Source organism: Taurulus bubalis (genome assembly GCF_910589615.1).
Source record: "Taurulus bubalis genome assembly, chromosome: 2".
Lineage (NCBI taxonomy): Eukaryota > Metazoa > Chordata > Actinopteri > Perciformes > Cottidae > Taurulus > Taurulus bubalis.
This window is the reverse complement of record NC_136590.1, coordinates 45,090,960-45,107,317: the sequence shown is the minus strand read 5'-3', so window position 1 is coordinate 45,107,317 and position 16,358 is coordinate 45,090,960. Positions and strand designations below refer to the sequence as shown.

The following is a 16,358-nucleotide window of genomic DNA, read 5'->3' as shown; positions in this document are numbered from 1 at the left end:
AACGTGTCCCAGAATCCTTTGCGGGCCCCTGCAGCCTGGAGATGTACCAACTGATATCAAACCGGCATCAAAGTGAATTATGAGTCGCTGGATCTTCAAGAGTGAAAAAAAAAAAAGTGGTACATCCACTTCAAAAAGCTGGAAATTGATCGTGAGTCGAGGTTCAAATAAATAAAAAACCTTCTGAGAATGAAAAGCATCTCCAGACTCGTTTACACCCGATTCACCAGTGGCGGGCCGTGGATTTTCTACTGCGCCTTCAGTGGATCAGCCGTTCTTTTTAAAGACAACGTCTACGTTCACGTGCTCGTAACCACCGGTATTCTGATTGCGTCATCACTCACGTAAACGTCACATTCCTGTCCAGGTATCCTTTATTCCACAAGGAGCATTCTCCAATTAAAACACGTTAGCCGTGTCGACATCATTCTGGTTTCAGGAGCGATCCTCGGACATGTGACTGCAGAATATGGAGGTTTTAAAGAAAAGCGTTATGACAGACTTTTAGATACGAACTAATATGTCAACGACGACCTTTTCAAGAAGGCGTTTGAAGGAATGAAAGAGATGGAAAATATATACTTTGATGCAAAGAAGCAGAATGGCTTGAACACAGATGTGCATGAATAGATTGTAATGATCCATAAACTCGTATCTCACATTGATGAACTACTTTAATGAGCTCTGTGAAGACAGACGACTCTAAAATTAGATTTGGCTGCAAACTATTTACTCAAATGTAGATTTGTTTTTTGATTTGTCCGTCAAGACGCCGAGTAAATCCGGTCGTTTTTACGTTAAATCGGAATACGGGCGGCGGCGCGTAATTGGGAACATTAGTGGGATATTTAATTTCCACCGGCCGCGTGAAACGGCGTTTTCGGAGCGTCCCACGTGAAGGTCAACCCGGGTTAGCCGGCTGCCCGCCGCACACTTCTTTGCCCTACATGAGAAAACTCTGCTTAGTTTGGCTTTTGTCTCCTCTGTCCTTCCATCCCTCCATCCTCCCCTCCTTTTCTCCTCCCCTCCTCTCCTCCTCTCCTCCTCCCCTCCTCTCCTCCTCCCTCTCTGCTATCTTTTTTTCTTCTTTTTTTCGGTTCTCTCGGGGCTATGCAAAAGAAGCCGGATAAGCTTGGTGCATGCAGCCTGCAAGAGTCTTCTGCAGAGAGAGAGAGAGAGAGAGAGAGAGAGAGAGAGAGAGAGAGAGAGAGAGAGAGAGAGAGAGAGAGTCTCCACACGGCGACAACCCAAACGAAAACCTGCAGAGTGTGAGCAGAGAGGAAATGAACGAATGGAGCGTACCTGGCTAGTGGTCCTGTGCTCCTCGGGCCGAGAGTCTACATGACGCTGGTGTGTGTGTGTGTGTGTGTGTGTGTGTGTGTGTGTGTGTGTGTGTGTGTGTGTGTGTGTGTGTGTGTGTGTGTAGGATGGAGAGAGCTGGTGAGTGCACAGTGCAGTGTAGAAGATTGGAGGCAGTGTGTGCTAAGACAGAGAGTCTGTTCTCTCTCTCTCTCTCTCTCTCCCTCTCTCTCTCTCTCTCTCCCTCCCCCCCTCTCTCTCTAATCCCTCCACGGTCTACGGGGACGAGCTGCAGATGAACCGTCTCTCTCTCTCTCTCTCTCTCCCTCCGCTCTTGTTCGGTGTATCTCTGCACATGAGCCCCGAGCAGAGCAACCCTCCACCTTGGAGGGGATAACCACCGCCTTGCCCCTTAATGACTGCCGCCTCTCTCTCGCTCCCTCGTTCTCCGCTCAAGCCAAAGTGCTCGTTTGTGTCGCAGTGACTCGATCACACCAGCTGTGCCATTTAAAAAACGTCTCCGTGCTGCTTGTATAAGCGCGTACAGTCGGACTGGAGCTTCACGCGGCATTTTAAGTTTCGTGCACCGATCTTCTGGCGACACGTTCTCAGATTGCGGCGTGCGGACGTTGACTCAGACGATCCGTTGCTTCGTCTGGAAAAGTCTGGCGGCGGATTCACGCAAGCTGCCGCTGTGCTTCTCTTCACGTCTGACTCACTTTGTGTTCAAGCTGCTGCTTGTTCGTGTTCTCAGTCAGAAAAAGTCGAAAGCTACGCTTCTGTAAAGTTTGCAGACACACTTTTGGTGCTCTTGGTTTTTTCATGGCCGCTCCAACAATCAGTCAACGAATCAATCAGGAGACGTCCAGAATCAATGAATCGCTCTGCTGTTGCAGGACCGCGACGAGCTCGTCCAATCGTTTCATTCGGACGTGATGATTGGACGAGCCGCCTGCTCGTCTACCGTCTACTGTCTTTGGGCGGAGGACTGAAGGGACGACCGTCAGCGGTGACGACTTGGAGACTTTCGAGAGATTTATCGACTTTTGGACCTTTTGGCGACACTGGCAGGGTACGCTTTAGGGGCGGGGCTACAAGGTGATTGACAGGTCTCTCTACCAGAGACGTATACGGCGTCTCTACGTCACTCCTCCTCAGCCCTAATATGGTTCACTGGTTGCTAAAAACGCAAGATGACGACGGATGTATTCCAAGATGGCGACGGCGAAATCCCGAACTTAAGGCTTCATGCCGTCAGTCCACAAACCAAGAAGACGTCCTCTTCCTCTCTGCAGGTGGGATCTCCGGAGACCCTCGTCTGCTCTCCTCCCGGCAGAGTAGGGTCGACTCATATGTTCCCGTTGGTTGACTTCACTTTCGCGAGAAACAGCAACTCGTATTTTCTTCAGCAACTTGAAAAAAGACGCCAGCAGAACTTGCGAGCCGGACTTAACCAACGAGTTCAGAGAATTATTTCGCCTCCATTGTCGTCTGCCAACAACAATATGACGAGTTCACTTTGAGAAGAGGGGATTATAGAATGCAGATGAATATCATTTTACATTCCCTCCAAAGACGTTTTCACTGCAGCTTCTTTCTGCGATTAAGCCGTCGACAGTGAAGATTATTCAGAGGGAAACGGGACGTTCTCGTCCTGGAAAGATAAATGACTGCCACTATCATTTTCAGCTATTCCTCCATCCATTGTGCGCTCTTTAAAATGTCAGAATTATGTTTGTGAAATGTCACGTCACATCAAGGTGACGTCTCCACATCGAAAGATGTTCTATTAATTAACCGCCACGAAGGAGGGAAAAAACAACAACAAATATTTGCAGAATGAAGAAGCTGGAACGTGAGAACAAAGAACCGACGATCAAACCTGGAAGCGTCCTCAGGCGTTTCAGAGACAACCAGGATGGTACGTCTGTTCCTGGAGCCACAGGAAGGAATGACTCTAATGCTGCGTTCACAACTAAAGCGTTGCGAATTTGACGCGCAAGTAGATTACACGCAAAGTCAATGCACAGACGCGAATGGTTGCAAAAAAGTGAATTTTTCAATTCGGGCGAAAAATGTGCGTGGCGTCAGCCAATCAGCGTTGAGAAGCTCCACCCGTCACCACCGCCGTCGCTGAATCAAAATGGCTGCCGCTCCGCCTGAAGTAGCGCTGCTAGCGGCTTCATTCAGACGCTGTTGTGGGACTACGGATAATATAATGAACCCAGACACCATGGAGTTTGATGTTCCGACACAACAAGTATGAAGCAGAACTAGTGGTTATTTCAATGGTGGATGAAGGAACCCGTAACTGTTTTTTACGGAGATAAGCCACGCCCCCTTTCAGGCACAAGTAACATTCGCAACGCTTTTGCTGTGAACGCAGCATGAGACGCACGGGGATGTACGGCACGCCTCCGTGTTCACGCCAGCCGACCGGCCGCGATGATAAGAAACGTTCGTTTCCAAACATGGCGGCCACATCCGTCTGCTTCTGTTACGCCGGCTTGTTGAGACCAGTTTACTCCAACGCTCCCGCTTCCTGATTTAGCCCGAGTGTTTCTCCCCCACCCACCCACATGTGGCCTGTACTGGATAGATAGAGATGTGTGTGTGTGTGTGTGTGAGATGCTCCAACACGTCAAAACGCCGCCGTTGCCGCCCGTTGCCGCGGGGCGAGGAAACGCCGGCCCAGCGGATTACGAGCGCGTCAAATTGGCAGAATGCATCAGCGTCACATTCAACCCCCCACGGGTCAATTATCAAGATGGCGGCGACCGGGCCCGATTTCTGCTTAGTGGACGGAGGAGGAGGGTTAGGGATTAGCGATGTTGTGATAGGAAGAAAATGTGACTTTCAGCACAGCTAAAATCAGATTGGGAAGATGGAAGGAGGAGAAGAAGATGAAGGAGAAGAATAAATAAAAGCAGGGTATTGTTGCAGGCTGGAGGCCCGGCTGGCAGAAATATGGAGGCAGAGGCACACTTGTCATCCCAATGAAATCATTCTCCAAGGCTGCTGAGGAAAGCTGCACAGTGTGTGTGTGTGTGTGTGTGTGTGTGTGTGTGTGTGTGTGTGTGTGTGTGTGTGTGTGTCTGAGAAAAAACGAGACGGAAAAGTACGACCCAAAAAAAACGAAGAAAAAAAAAAACAATTTGCTGATCATATCGGGCTCTCTTCTTACGGCCATCTTTTTTTCCCTCTCGGGGCGGCTGCAGATTTTTTTTTATCTCCTCTCTTAAATCTGTTTCTCTCACAAACAAACACGAGATGATTCACGTCGTCATGGCGATGCTCAATACGAGACAATTAGTCGATTGACGAGAAATTCACAACGTGTTTGGATGAATTGATCTTTTGGATCCAGCTGTTTTTCATGTGACACTAAAATGTATCTCTTTTAGTTAGTTGTATTTTTTAGTTTTCTTAATGTATATTTTTTAGTTAAATGTATTTTTGTTTTGTTTTATTAAATGTATCTCTTTTAGTTCATTGTATTTTTTTGTTTTCTTAATGTATCTTTTTTAGCTTTTGAATGTTGTTCAGAAACAATCATTTTAAATCTGACATTGGAAGATGTTTGGGAATATTTTTGGGATATTTTACAGACTATAAACTATTTTGTGATTAATCAAGAAATGAATCATGAGTTGCAATGCAACATATTTTTCATTTAGAAAAGCACAATGTTTCCCTCTCAATCAACAAGAGTAGAAGTACCATTAAATATCACAATTTTACAGGTATTTGTACCATACTTTAGCAGAGTATTTTAGTAAATATACAGAGTGACATTCCACCTCTCCCGTGTTTCTAGAGAGTCAAACCAGTAAAGACCAGTGAGCGAGGCGTCGCTGGTTTCCACTGCGAGTCGGCAGGAAAACAACGACATGAAACAACACAAACTAGTTTTATCACCTGAAGCTCCGTCGTCCAATAAAGTACGTGAGCGCCTGAAGGTCTCACACCGGAGCCAACGGAGAGAAATGAACTGAACGACCACGCTGCTGCTGCAATGCGGGAGAAATATGAGGGACAATATCTTCTGTTTATTATTTTCATTATGAAATGTTTTACTGATTCATTCGGTCTCTAAAATGTGAATAATGATTCAAAAGGTGAAATAATGAAATAGCTTTCTGTGTTCAACCAACAGCACGAAACCCACGAAGTCGTTTCTCATACAGCATTCGTAGCGTTTACTACGAAAAATATAATGCACTACAAAGTATTTAGAATGTTATACACGTGAACGAGGAAGTATAACGATCACAGAAAGGCCTCACATTGAGAAATGAGAAAGAAATGTTGATTAATTCGTCACGTAACTTGTGTGATCTATTTACGACACTTCTGTAGTTATTAAAACTCAAACGAATAAAGTATTTCACGATCTTTTCTTGAAGCTAACTAAGTATTTCACGATCTTTTCTTGAAGCTAACGAAGTATTTCACGATCTTTTCTTAAAGCTAACTAAGTATTTCACGATCTTTTCTTAAAGCTAACTAAGTATTTCACAATCTTTTCCTAAACTTAACTAAGTATTTCACGATCTTTTCTTAAAGCTAACTAAGTATTTCACGATCTTTTCTTAAAGCTAACGAAGTATTTCACGATCTTTTCCTAAACAATCTTTTCCTGAACCTAACTAAGTATTTTACGATCTTTTCTTAAAGCTAACTAAGTATTTCACGATCTTTTCTTAAAGCTAACGAAGTATTTCACGATCTTTTCCTAAACAATCTTTTCCTGAACCTAACTAAGTATTTTACGATATTTTCCTAAACGATCTTTTCCTGAACCTAACTAAGTATTTCACGATCTTTTCTTAAAGCTAACTAGGTATTTCACGATCTTTTCCTGAACCTAACTAAGTATTTCACGATCTTTTCCTAAACCTAACTAAGTATTTCACGATCTTTTCTTAAAGCTAACTAGGTATTTCACGATCTTTTCTTAAAGCTAACTAAGTATTTCACGATCTTTTTCTGAACCTAACTAAGTATTTCACGATCTTTTCCTAAACAATCTTTTCCTAAACCTAACTAAGTATTTCACGATCTTTTCTTAAAGCTAACTAGGTATTTCACGATCTTTTCTTAAAGCTAACTAAGTATTTCACGATCTTTTCCTAAACAATCTTTTCCGAAACCTAACTAAGTATTTCACGATCTTTCCCTGAACCTAACTAAGTATTTCACGATCTTTTCTTAAAGCTAACTAAGTATTTCACGATCTTTTCCTAAACAATCTTTTCCTAAACCTAACTAAGTATTTCACGATCTTTTCTTAAAGCTAACTAAGTATTTCACGATCTTTTCCTAAACAATCTTTTCCGAAACCTAACTAAGTATTTCACGATCTTTCCCTGAACCTAACTAAGTATTTCACGATCTTTTCCTGAACCTAACTAAGTATTTCACGATCTTTTCCTAAACAATCTTTTCCTGAACCTAACTAAGTATTTCACGATCTTTTTCTAAACAATCTTTTCCTGAACCTAACTAAGTATTTCACGATCTTTTCTTAAAGCTAACTAAGTATTTCACGATCTTTTCCTAAACAATCTTTTCCTGAACCTAACTAAGTATTTCACGATCTTTTTCTAAACGATCTTTTCCTGAACCTAACTAAGTATTTCACGATCTTTTCTTAAAGCTAACTAAGTATTTCACGATCTTTTCCTAAACAATCTTTTCCTAAACCTAACTAAGTATTTCACGATCTTTTCCTGAACCTAACTAAGTATTTTACGATCTTTTCTTAAAGCTAACGAAGTATTTCACGATCTTTTCCTAAACGATCTTTTCCTGAACCTAACTAAGTATTTCACGATCTTTTCCTAAACCTGGACATGTAGTAGTCTGGTAACCTGTCCCAGGTAAACCCTGCCTTTCTCCAGCGACCCCGAATACGATACAGATGACGGACCGTCAAGAGTTTAGTGCGTTAGCGAGTTAGCATTTTCCTCCTCAGCAGTAAACACGAAGCACAGCCGATGACAGACATCATGCTCGTAAATCAAATCATTAGCAGTCGTCCTCCCGGTTTGGAGCACAGTGGACGGACGGAGCGACGCTGCCATCTTAGAAAGGCAACAATCACTAAATAAAGGCAACATGGTAGCAGCTGAAGATCTTCGGGAGGGGAACCTCTCCTCTGCAGCGATGCAGAAGTGTGTGTCACACACACACACCAGAGAAACGACCAACAAGAGGAGGCAGCGCCACACGGCTCCCAGCCAGTAATAACTTCACAAATCACCGTGAACATGTTGCAGTGAAGGTTTATTGTTTACGGCTCCTTATTGATCCACAAACCCACAGCTCAATGTCACGTCAATTTGCATGCGATTCAAGTTACAAGCCGGCGTCTCCGTCCGGGACGTAAAGACGCTGCAGCACGAACACATTCACACACCGACGGGATGCATCTGTCTCCCGACAACAAGAAAACACACACACACACACACAGAGGACTTCTTCATGCTGGAGCTGCAGGAAAGCTCACTTTGCACCTGTGTGACGGTGACGCCGCGGCTCTGCCGGAGCGCTGACTCCACAGAACCTCAGAGACAGAGAGGAATCGCCCGGAGACGGAGAGCTCACACTCGGGCTTTGAGGGGAAAGTTGTCAAATGTGTTTCCCGCTGCACTAGAAATGCCAGGATGTGTGATATAGCAGCCGCAAGACCTTGAAGTAACCTCCACACACACACACACACACACACACACACACACACACACACACACACACACACACACACACACACACACACACACACACAGTGAAACCCCATGACAGGTGTAAATGTCTTTCCTAGAATATTAAAAAGGCCATTCCTTTGGCGTGTCTCCTGTGGAACATTAGGAACGAGTGTCGTGAGGATTTGATCAATATCTTATCGATTCTGTTTATCGGTTCATTTTGATTATTTTGTGAGAAGAAAAAAAGACCTTAGTGATTATCCAGAGAGACAGAGAGACAAAGAGACAAAGAGACAAAGAGGCAGAGAGGCAGAGATATAGAGAGACAAAATGACAGAGATACAGAGAGGCAAAGAGACAGAGAGACAAAGAGGCAAAGAGACAGAGAGACAAAGAGGCAAAGAGACAGAGAGACAAAGAGGCAGAGAGACAAAGATACAGAGAGACAAAGAGGCAAAGAGGCAAAGAGGCAGAGAGACAAAGATACAGAGAGACAAAGAGACAAAGAGACAAAGATACAGAGAGACAGAGACAAAGATACAGAGAGACAGAGACAAAGATACAGAGAGACAAAGAGACAAAGAGGCAAAGAGACAGAGAGACAAAGAGACAAAGAGACAGAGAGGCAAAGAGACAGAGAGACAAAGAGACAAAGAGGCAAAGAGACAGAGAGACAGAGAGACAAAGAGGCAAAGAGACAGAGAGACAGAGAGACAGAGAGACAAAGAGACAAAGAGGCAGAGAGACAACGAGACAAAGAGACAAAGAGGCAGAGATATAGAGAGACAAAATGACAGAGAGACAGAAAGACAAAGAGACAGAGATACAGAGAGACAAAGAGACAGAGAGACAAAGAGACAAAGAGACAAAGAGACAGAGAGACAGAGAGACAAAGAGGCAGAGAGGCAAAGAGACATAGAGACAGAGAGACAGAGAGACAAAGAGACAAAGAGACAAAGAGACAGAGAGACAAAGAGGCAGAGAGGCAAAGAGACAGAGAGGCAGAGAGACAGAGAGACAAAGAGACAAAGAGACAGAGAGACAAAGAGACAAAGACAGGAGGTTTGAGACGAGGACGTCTCACTCCAGGACTAACAGAGAACCGATAACTCCGGTCCTTAACCATACTTTGGGTTTCACTCGTTTAGAACCGGTTCTCGTTTAGAACCGGTTCTCGTTTAGAACCCGGGTTCAGGGAGAACCCAAAGTCAAGAAGAGCCACTGAGGTAAAGATGTACTGAATCAAAACAAAACAAATCAAAGCTTCATTCCAAGCCACTGACCTGAGAGAAGAGTCTTCAACTCCGTTAACAAACTTCTATTCGCGGTGGACATTTTGACCTTAAAGAGCAGGAAAAGCACATGTAACCAATAACATCCACAGCATGACATCATGTATCACAATAATAAATATGAAGACGTGAAGGGTGTCGACATCACAGACAACGAGCTGCTCTTACAGAAGCATGCATGAAGAAAAGACAGTGTTTACTTCCTGGCAACAAACAAATGAAGGTAGATGAAGAAAATGCAGCCAAGCAAAACAATATGAATACATTTGAGAACATATTTTTAAAGGGACTCTCTCAGGACTGAAGCTCAATGTACTTATATTTGTGATAAATAAATATTTGTTCATTTAGTTGTCTTACAATTTGCTGTATATGTAAATCGGTATTCTTCTTTTGTGTACTTATTAGTCTTTACAAGTTAGAAATAAAACTAATCTAAGAAAGGAAGCTGCACATGCCGATAGCTGGACTGCTAAACAGATCTATAATGATATTATTAGTATTATTAGTTACGTTAGACGGGCACAGGAGCCTCCTGAGAGAAACATCTGAGGCTTGTTCTGATGTAAAAAGTCTCTGATGGGACTTTAAGAAGCACTTCACTAATTGTACACGTCAAAGTCAATTTACCCGTGAGTCACTGCTCAGCCTGTGAAGCAGTAAACGGTCCTCTGAGGCTCGGAAGTAATGAGAAGTCACCACATGGAACCATTTCATCATCTCACGTCACCATTATCCTCCTAAGATAATGTTGGTACACGATATCAAACCGGTAATCATCTAAATATGCCTCAAACCTCTGGTTCTGAAGAGTGAAATCCATGCTTCATGTGTTAAAGCTGCATTCTCTCTGCTGACCACCAGGGGGCGACTCCTCTGGTTGTATAGAAGTATATGCTTCATGTGTTAAAGCTGCATTCTCTCTCCTGACCACCAGGGGGCGACTCCTCTGGTTGTATAGAAGTACATGCTTCATGTGTTAAAGCTGCATTCTCTCTACTGACCACCAGGGGGCGACTCCTCTGGTTGTATAGAAGTACATGCTTCATGTGTTAAAGCTGCATTCTCTCTCCTGACCACCAGGGGGCGACTCCTCTGGTTGTATAGAAGTCTATGCTTCATGTGTTAAAGCTGCATTCTCTCTACTGACCACCAGGGGGCGACTCCTCTGGTTGTATAGAAGTCTATGCTTCATGTGTTAAAGCTGCATTCTCTCTACTGACCACCAGGGGGTGACTCCTCTGGTTGTATAGAAGTCTATGCTTCATGCGTTAAAGCTGCATTCTCTCTACTGACCACCAGGGGGCGACTCCTCTGGTTGTATAGAAGTCTATGGTCACCTCCTGTTCACTGGTTGCAAAAAAAACAAGATGGCAACGGACACAACTATTGTAAAATCTAGTTTTTGGCAAAAAAATTGACTAAATTCAGTAGTTAGGAGAATATTTAGAATATATATTATACATATTATAATTCCCTCTTTAACTCTAAGCAACATTTAATGAATAATTCAAACTACTAACATTTTCTTTTTTAATCAAAGAGAAAATACAATCATTTTAACTGTGTTTATTAATGCGAATAACCACTAAAGACAACAATAACGAGGTTAAAAGGACGTCTGAAGCCTCGCTGTCAATTTTAGTTATTAGAAAGGAAACCGGCCAATCGGTGGCTCTCTGGAGGGAACCCTCCTTTAATGAGTCTGGTTACCGTTAGAAACCACTTCTCTCGCTCGAATAAAGAAGAATCTCCTCCTCTAATGTGGCAAAAACATCACACACACACACACACACACACACACACACACACACAGCTCTGTACGACTATCACACGCCTGATGATAAACACCGTTTGTGCAGATAATTAATAAAACTCTGCTTGTTGTTGTGAAAGCCGCGGCGCCGGCCCGTCGGCGGCCCAGAGGACGCGTCTCTGCTGGTCCCAGATCAGCGGACTGGAGGTCGTTATCTGCACTTTGTGTCCAGCGCCTGTCGATCGGCTGCAGAATGTGACGCAGTGGTTTGCAATCAAGCTGATTTACAGCGAGCCTCCTCTCCTCTCTCGGGGCTACGGCTTCTCCTCGCGGCGTCTCAGAATAATACTGATGACAAAAGCATAAAAGGAAGATCTTTTGCTTTATCCTACTTTTCATTGTCAGACTAGTTTTATTTCCCCTGCAGGCCTTTCTGCATGTCATTCGTTTCCCTAAACAATAAATGACACTCATCAGCATCTGTCCTCCAACCACAACAACAACAATTATAATATTCTCTTTTCAAACCATCCTCTATTCTCTTATTAAAGAACTCACGCTTCTTCTTTTTCTCCGTTTCTCCGAATCCGTCAGAAGAATTACGAGCCGCCACGTTTTAGTTCTGTCACGTTTTAATTAAACATGAAACTACTTCATGAATAACGTTTCGAGGGAAAGCGTAATGTTGTCGTGGATTACGTTTCAAATGTACGGAGCGGGTTTGGTTGGTGGAAGAATTTAAAACCGTTTCAAACTTTGACCTTGACACAGAGGACTTTCACCCAGGAGGCCGAGGTTCATGTCCTGAGTAAAACAAAGCAGTGTTGTAGCAGTTTTTGTTTTCTTTGAAAACATTTTAAAAACACGTAGGCAATCCATTCAATCTGCAACCGTAACCTGGGAGAAAATATGTTTCCTATGAATCACGCAGGACTTTCACGCGGGTTAATGTCCTGAGGGAAACTGAGTAGTTTTGCTGTGTTTTTGTTTTATTTTCTAGTCATCTTTAAGCCAAAAGCACAACGTTTTGTAGCGCTTATTTGACTAGATCATGAATTGCATTTCGAGGGAAAACGTAATGTTGTCGTAGATTACGTTTCAAACTTTGACCTTCACACACACGACTTTCACCCAGGAGGCCGCTGTTCCTGTCTGGAGTAAAACAAAGCAGGTTTGTAGCATTTCTTGTTTTTCTGAATTTATTGCCCACGTGTTTAAAATGGTTTCAATCTGCAACCGTTAATCCGAGAGAAAACATTTATTTCCTATGAAATACGCAGGACTTTCACCCAGGATACTGCTGTTAATGTCCTGAGAGAAACTTGCTGTGTTTTTGGTTTATTTTCTAGTAATCTTTTAGCCAAAACCACAAAGTTTTTCCTAAACCTAACCAAGTAGTTTTGTAGCGTTTTTTGGACGAGATCGTGGTTTCAAATTTATGGAGCGGGTTTGGTTGGTGGAAGAATTCACGTTAATGACGTGTTTAAAACTTTGACCTTGACACACACAGGACTTTCACCCAGGACCAAGTGGTTTTGTTGCATTTTCTTCCTTCTTCTTTTGTTTCAGTTTACAACAGGAACATGTTCCAGACTTCAAAGTGATCCAGGAGGATCCAGGCGAGGCCGTTTAGTTGTGCGTGTCAGACCTTGAAGCCCCGCCTCTCCTGCTGCACGCCGGCAGCTTGTAGGAGATGAGACGCTCGAGGGCCGAAGCGGGTTCAGTCAATAAAGTGTTTGAAGTGGAAGGAGAGATGTCCTAGAAAGAAACGTGCTTTAAAGCAGAAACCTCTGGCGGGCTCAGAAGTGAGTTTTTATTCTGGAAGGAGTCGACTCTCAACGTGTTCTGATCTTCTGTCTTCGGCTCCAGAGGAAATAAATAAAACATCCTCAGACCGACTGCCGAGGTAATGATGGGTCTCCAGAGCCGGAGGGAAGACGTTACCTCACGAGTATTTTAATAACTCCAAGGTCGTTTAACTAAACTCTCAAACTCTCACCTGAGTCCTGATGGCCTCGTCCGGCAATGATAAAACTACTACATGCAGCGCCTCGCTTCGTATCCACGGCACCTGGTTCCACGGCACCTGGTTCCACGGCACCTGGTTCCACAAAGTCTTGTTTTGAGGCTGCAGCGATGAGCGCTCGTCCTTGAACACCTGGTTCCACGGCACATGGCTCCATGAAGTCCCGTTTTGATGCTGCAGTGAAGCACTCTTCCTTGAACACCTGGTTCCAGACAACTGGCTCTATGACACATGGTTCCACAACACATGGTTCCACGACATATAGTTCCACGACACCTGGTTGCATGAAGTCTCGTTTTGAGGCTGCAGCGATGAGCGCTTGTCCTTGAACACCTGGTTCCGCGACACCTGGTTCAATGACACCTGGTTCAATGACACCTGGTTCCACGACACCTGGTTCAATGACACCTGGTTCAATGACACCTGGTTCCATGACACCTGGTTCCACGGCACATGGTTTCATGAAGTCTTGTTTTGAGGCTGCAGCGATGAACGTCAGTTCTCAAATTTTGGGCTAAATATGAGTCGTAGTACGAAAGAAATACAATGATTCACGGTTCAGTGCTGCAAAGTTGTCTGTTAGGTTCTATGATTATATCAGAAATGAATGTTTAATTTATCAAAGATTTAGATTTTAAAGGCATTTTGTATTTAAAAAAAGATTACATGTTTTTTAAGTCAATACAAAGTGACAGAACGAATGTTTTTGGGTGATTTTACTATTAAAAGTGTTAAAATGTTTTTGCTGAAACTGCAAAGTTGTGTTCCACCATTTTGAAAACCAGCTTCAGGAATATTGATCGACCCCTAAATGTGCAGATCCTGAACTCTTAATATTATTAGTATATTTGTTTTAAGTCTGTTTCCTGTGAAGCATTGATGGAGGTTTGAACTTCACAGTGATTTGATGTTTCATGTGAATGTTTTGGGAGAGAACAGATGTGGAGCGTCAGAGGACTCGTTAGCTGAGCTTGAGCATATTTATGGATGCAAAGCGACAATAACATAAATCATCAGCGTGGACTATTTCTGCTGCCGAGCTCCGACGGCTTCCACTTCTTCTTTGTCAGCCGGCGCTTCGTTGCTTTGTGAAGCGACGAAGCGTCTCCTCGATCTCGCCGCTAGGAACCAAATGTTCCTTTTGGAAGAAAAAGAAAAAAAATGTAGTCTTGACTTTTTCCACAAAAAGGAAATCCGGCGTCGAGGATGAAAGCGGCAGCGCAGCGCTCCTCACCTGGTGGCATCAAGCGGCCTCTGAAGCCTCGCTCTCTCTCGCTCTGTGCCCTTCATGCTCTCTCTACCGTCTCCCTCCATCTCCTCCCTGTGTCAACAGTTTTGGGGAAGCTGCCGTTTGGCTGCTGCTCTGACAGATCCTCTCCTCCGCCTCCTCTCTTTCTGCTCCTCAGTCACTTGTGCTTCCAGGATGCTTGATCTGCTGCTGCACCACCCTCCTCTTCCTCCTCTTCCTCTTCTTCCTCCTCCTCCTGGGGAGCTGAGGAAGGGCTCTGTCATGTCATTGAGGTGACATGACAAAAGAGATAACTTTGAGTATTCGGTGTTTAAAAAAAAAACGCTCTGTTCAGTTTTAATCCTCTCAGTGAGCGAGACGCCGTCGCAGGATGAAGACATACATACATATATATATATATATATATATATACATATATATATATATATATATATATATATATATATATATATATATATATATATATGTATTCCCTCACAAAGCTTATCTCCCAAACGGGTCTTTTGGGAGCTTCGACACAGGCGTGTGCAGAGAGGATTTATCATGTAAATCAATACAGATTGAAGATAGTGAAACCTCCATTTTGCCCTGTCAGCCTGCAGCCGGAGCCTCTGGGAGATAAGAGGCGTGTCTTCTGGAGAGAGGAAGACTGCCGATGAAGAGGCACGTCGCCCGACGAAGGTTTTTAAAGTTGTGAATGAAAACACGATTGAAAGTGTTGAAACTTGACGAAGCCGTCGAACAATAAACTGGTTTAAAAAAACTTTTATGAAGTGCGTGTTGATTAAAGACATTAAAGGTTTTTATCGTTTGTTAAAGTAGAACTGGGCGATAAATCAAACATCGTAATAACTGAATTAAGTGTGTTTTTAGTTTAATGCCATTTTTGCCTTTAAATGGAAAGAAAACGTGCAACTTAAGTTGCAGCAACCAGAAATGAAACTATATTGTGCAGATTTGAGTTGAAGCTTTATGAATTAATACATCGAGTTATTACCCGACAGCTGCTGTCCCTTTGTCTTCTTCCATCTTTTTCCCTAAAAAAAGGGGGCGTTTCATTTCAGGAGGTTGTGTGAATTCTCTGTGACGTCACTGAGACCTCGTCTACCTGCACCTTGCACACCTGAGGTCCCAACACTGCCCTCAACGCTATTGATGCTGCGTGATTTAAACATTATATTATTAATATGCACACATTTTTGTTGCACATTTTTGATTTTGATTGTCTCCCAAGAAGTGCACATCAATATTCATAAAGCTGCGTCTACGTCACTGTTTCCATCTCTGCGACCAACAGCAATAAATAACCTCAATAGCCTCTTTCATGGCACTCACACACATGCGCGCGCACACACACACGCGCGCGCGCGCGCTGCGGCTTTTCCTCTAATCAAAGCGAATTTTAAAAAACTTAGAAGGCGCTTCAAGTGAGTGTCCCGGATGTTAAATATTCACACACTGCAGTGCTGCTGGATTTAAACAACAACAACAAAAAGTGCCAAAGATGTTGAACTGAACATCTTTCGGACACAGATGCAAAGACGCAAAGATGCAAAGACGCACAGACGGATGCGCGGCACACAGACAGCGCCAATGAGCCGGCGGAGGTTTCCCAGCAGCCTCAGCGGCTCTGAAGTTGAGTACCTGCGGCTACAGACCGAGCGGAGAGAGAGGGCACCTGCCTGGAGACGCGTTGCCCATCCTGCGCGCGCCGACACCTGGTCTCTGGTCCTCTTCCTCTCACTCTTCCTCTCACTCTTCCTCTCACTCTTCCTCTCACTGTCGCGTGCCCAGGTGTATCCCTCTGCGTCCCCGCGCGTCCATGCCTCCGCGGCGTGCGCGTGGAGCGTGTGGTCGGGTGCAGAGCGCGCGCTGGAGTGCAGAGCGCTCCTCCCCGGGTGTTCACGGCACTGAGTGAGCTCATGTTTAATGCATGAGAAGCCCCGCCCCCTCCTCTCTTAAAGGGCCAGCGTCGCCGGCTCCCTTTGATCTCCGGCACCGCGCGTTAAGACGCATTGGATTTAAATGA

The 16,358-nt window shown here is 44.0% G+C and overlaps 1 protein-coding gene across 1 annotated transcript in view; it reads right to left on the bottom strand.

Moving 5' to 3' along the window:
• Positions 1-9,341, bottom strand: part of srcin1b (SRC kinase signaling inhibitor 1b) — a gene marked incomplete at both ends in the record, with an annotated part of 78,215 nt that extends 68,874 nt beyond the window's left edge. The window contains one exon of the mRNA XM_079237062.1: positions 9,290-9,341. Within this exon, the coding sequence (XP_079093188.1) occupies positions 9,290-9,341 (52 nt within the window). The remainder of the gene's footprint in view (positions 1-9,289) is intronic.
• Between the last annotated feature and the right edge of the window lie 7,017 nt (positions 9,342-16,358).